The sequence below is a fragment of the Otolemur garnettii genome, unplaced genomic scaffold, assembly GCF_000181295.1.
Source record: "Otolemur garnettii isolate 467f Iridium unplaced genomic scaffold, OtoGar3 scaffold00112, whole genome shotgun sequence".
Lineage (NCBI taxonomy): Eukaryota > Metazoa > Chordata > Mammalia > Primates > Galagidae > Otolemur > Otolemur garnettii.
The window spans coordinates 1,152,364-1,155,648 of NW_003852507.1; the positions used below are offsets into that span (position 1 = coordinate 1,152,364).

At 47.3% G+C, this 3,285-nt stretch overlaps 1 protein-coding gene across 1 annotated transcript in view; it reads right to left on the reverse strand.

Annotated features, from left to right (window-relative positions):
* The window catches only part of PIPOX (pipecolic acid and sarcosine oxidase), a 15,189-nt gene that overhangs the window by 10,879 nt on the left and 1,025 nt on the right, over window positions 1–3,285 (reverse strand). Inside the window, exon 2 of the mRNA XM_003797132.3 lies at window positions 2,402–2,550. Coding sequence (XP_003797180.1) covers window positions 2,402–2,550 — 149 coding nt within the window. The remainder of the gene's footprint in view (window positions 1–2,401; window positions 2,551–3,285) is intronic.

A 3,285-nucleotide genomic window follows, 5' to 3' on the forward strand; every position in this document is an offset into this window, starting at 1 on the left:
AAAAAAAAAAAAGAATAACTTTTCATGACACATGAAAATTATATGAAATCCTAATTTCATTGTCCATAAATAAAGATTTTTGGGAACACATCTAGGCTCATTTATCTACATCTTGCTTTCACATTACAATGTTAGAGTTGGATAGTTGTGACGGAGACCACGTGGCCTGCAAAGCTTAAAACACTTCCTATGCAGCCATCTACAGAAAAAGTTTGCCAACTCCTGTTCTAGATGAAGAATATAGTAATTCTGTGACATTAACAAGTTAAGACACTGACTACTCAGTAGCACAACCTTCTCATAAGATTATGAGGGGACTTAAGTGAGTTATATATATCAAGTACCTAGACTAGCCCCTATTTTCTTTTTTGTTTTGTTTTGTTTTGTTTTTCTTTTTAGAGACAGGGTCTCATTCTGTCACCCAGCCTAAAGTACCATGGCGTGATTGTAGCTTGCTCAAGTGGGTTCGAGTTATCCTTCTGCCTCTGAGCAGCTAGTCATAGGTGCCCGCCACACCCAGCGAATTGTAGAGACAGGGTTTGGTGATGCTGCCCAGGCTTGTTTCAAACTCTAGGCCTCAATGATCCTCTTGCCTTGGCCTCCCAAAGTGCTGGATGATGAGAGTGAGCCACTACGGCTAGTTCCTAATTTCTCATGGTTAGCACTAAATATGTGGTGAGAATGATGATGGTGATGATTTTCCCCTTAGTTCTAAGCCCATTACATACTTATCCTCACAACAGGCCCGTGAAATAGGTATTATAACCTTCACTCTGCAGACAAGGAAACCAAGGTTCACAGAGGTTACACGGCTCACTCCCAACCACAAAGCAAAGTGCATCAGAGCTGAGATTTACAGCCAAGCCTGACCAGTCCCAAAGCTATTCCAAATTCTAGTCCTCCTGACAAAGAGGAAGACTGTGAGTTTCTGGGGGTCTCCTATGCAAAGGTCCCTTTCCCTTTCTCCTGCACCCTGGCTGTCCATGATGGTTGCAGACCTTCTGTGTCCCCTGCTTTCTTCCTCCTGGCTCAGTGGAACAAGAATGTAGCTGACCCTGAATAGGGGGAAGAGACTGCCACTTATTGACAGGTGCTAGGCACTGTGCCAAGGATTTTACAAAAGTCGGGTGGTGCCTATGGCTCAAAGGGGTAGGGCACTGGCCCCATATGCTGGAAGTGGCAGGTTCAAACCCAGCCCCTGCCAAAAACTGCAAAAAAGAAAAAGAAAAAAGTCCCGTTTAATCCTTACAGATCCCTAAAAGAAAAAGTGAGGCACAGAGAGGTAAAGAAACTTTTCCAAGATCACACAGCTGGTATCGGGCTAGAGCACAAGGTCAAACCCAAGCCTGTCTGACTCCAGAATCTGCTTCCCTCAGAGAGATTCCAGATACTCTTCTCACATCTCCAAGGCCCAGGGCAATTCTTTTACCATCAGCTACTCAGTAGTATTCACAGACAGCTGACAGAGCAGGGTCCCTTTGCCTGGACACCCCGCAGCAAGACATGTTCCTTTCTTTGGGTGCTGTGTGCATTAGCTGCCTCTGAATAAATCTGTAATTAGCTGCCCCGGCTGTATTTGCATAATGGATTTCACTTAGTTCTTAAGTTAATGGTGTTTCTGCAACAGAACAGTAACCTCTTGGTTCCCGTCCATTACAGTAACTGCCACCCTGTAGGGCAGAGCCACAGTGTGTTGGGAGTTCAGATGAGAGTCGCAGAGGAGGTGGGAGGGGAGATGGGGTGATTAAAGTTCCCATTTGCAACACAGGTTATGGACCTTCCCCTGAGTGTTCCAAAGGTCAGTGAGGGAGGAAGGAGTCTTAGGGTTAGAGAAAACCATGAAGGCCACAGAGAGAGAGGCACAGGCTCACTGCCAGGCAAGCAACCCAGCCTGAGTTGCATCCCCATTTTGTTCCTACAGAAGGTATTGAGAAAAAAAAAAAAAAGAAAGAAAGAAAGTATTCAGAGAGAAAGAAACAGATTTATGGGGTCTCTAAGGAGGTAAGGACCCAGCATGAAAAGTCATGAAACTGGTAGGAGTATAAAGAATTCAGCAGGCAGTGGCCTCCTCTATCCCAGCCCTGCCCTGAAAGCCTCAGAGGGCTCTGCAGAGACAATGGTACAACCTCCAGCAGATCCCTACAGGCCTGCCCTGCTCTGTGCCTCTCCAGCTAGCCTTGGTCGCGCGGCCTGAGCCCAGTCCTAGAACTCAGAGCCCAGGCAGAAGCCAAGTGGACCTGTGGGGTAACCCAAGGACACTGAGCACAATGCGTCCGAGCGTCCGGCACTTTTCTCCGCCTGTGTCCCTCCCAAAGCATTCATTGCAAGTGTTAATGGTGCTGCCATCTCACGTTAAATGCACCTCCAGGTGTGGGGCCCACAATCCCAGGAATTCCTTCACCTGTACAGCTGGGTTCCAGACTCCTGCTCCAGCTGGGCCCATATCCGATAGCACTCATCCATCATCTGGGTGTAAAAGTCATCCGCGTATGCCTTTCGGATAATCCGGCTCTGTCCGTGGGAACTTCCTCGGGAGTGCGGTAGAAAGAACTGGAAGCGGAGAACAAGAGAGACAAGGGAAGCCTTCGCTTCTTATACTGCCGTCTCACTGCGTGCTGTCAACCAGGAGCCTCTTATCCTTTAAACATTTCCAAATCCCCCTTTATGATCAATTTACCGACTTAACAATCAAAATAGAAGTTCTTCAGCAGCACTAACTTAGGCTTCCTTTTGTTAACATCATTCACATCCAGGAGTCCCTTTGTTAGCTAATTTCCAACCATTCTGCTGCAGTCTCACCCCACTTAGACTCATAGAGAAGAGTATGAAAGAATCTTCCAGATCGTTCTAGTCTAGTCTCTTTGTTTTATGAACAAGGAGATTGATGCTGACTTTTTTTTCCTGTGGCTTTAGATCACCAGGATAAGGGAACTCACCCTGGGATTCTGTAAAAGATGGAGAGTCTTCAGAGAGGATGAACCAAGATCTTTGAGAAAACTGATAGAGAAATGAAGGTTTCTAACGACTCGCGCTAATCATAACTAGCCTGGACAGCTGTCAGCAGAACGGAAAGGGGGGAGCCTCCTGGAGTAGAAACCCTTGATAGTGAGAGGTGGACCTGGCCTTGGAAGGACCCTGCACATACACAGGGCCCACCCACATACCCAGTGTTCACTGCAGACTGCACTGCATGGCATCACTTTTCCTTTAAAGAACAGGACCCTGGGCTCGGCGCCTGTGGCTCAAGTGGCTAAGGCGCCAGCCACATACACCTAAGGTGGCGGG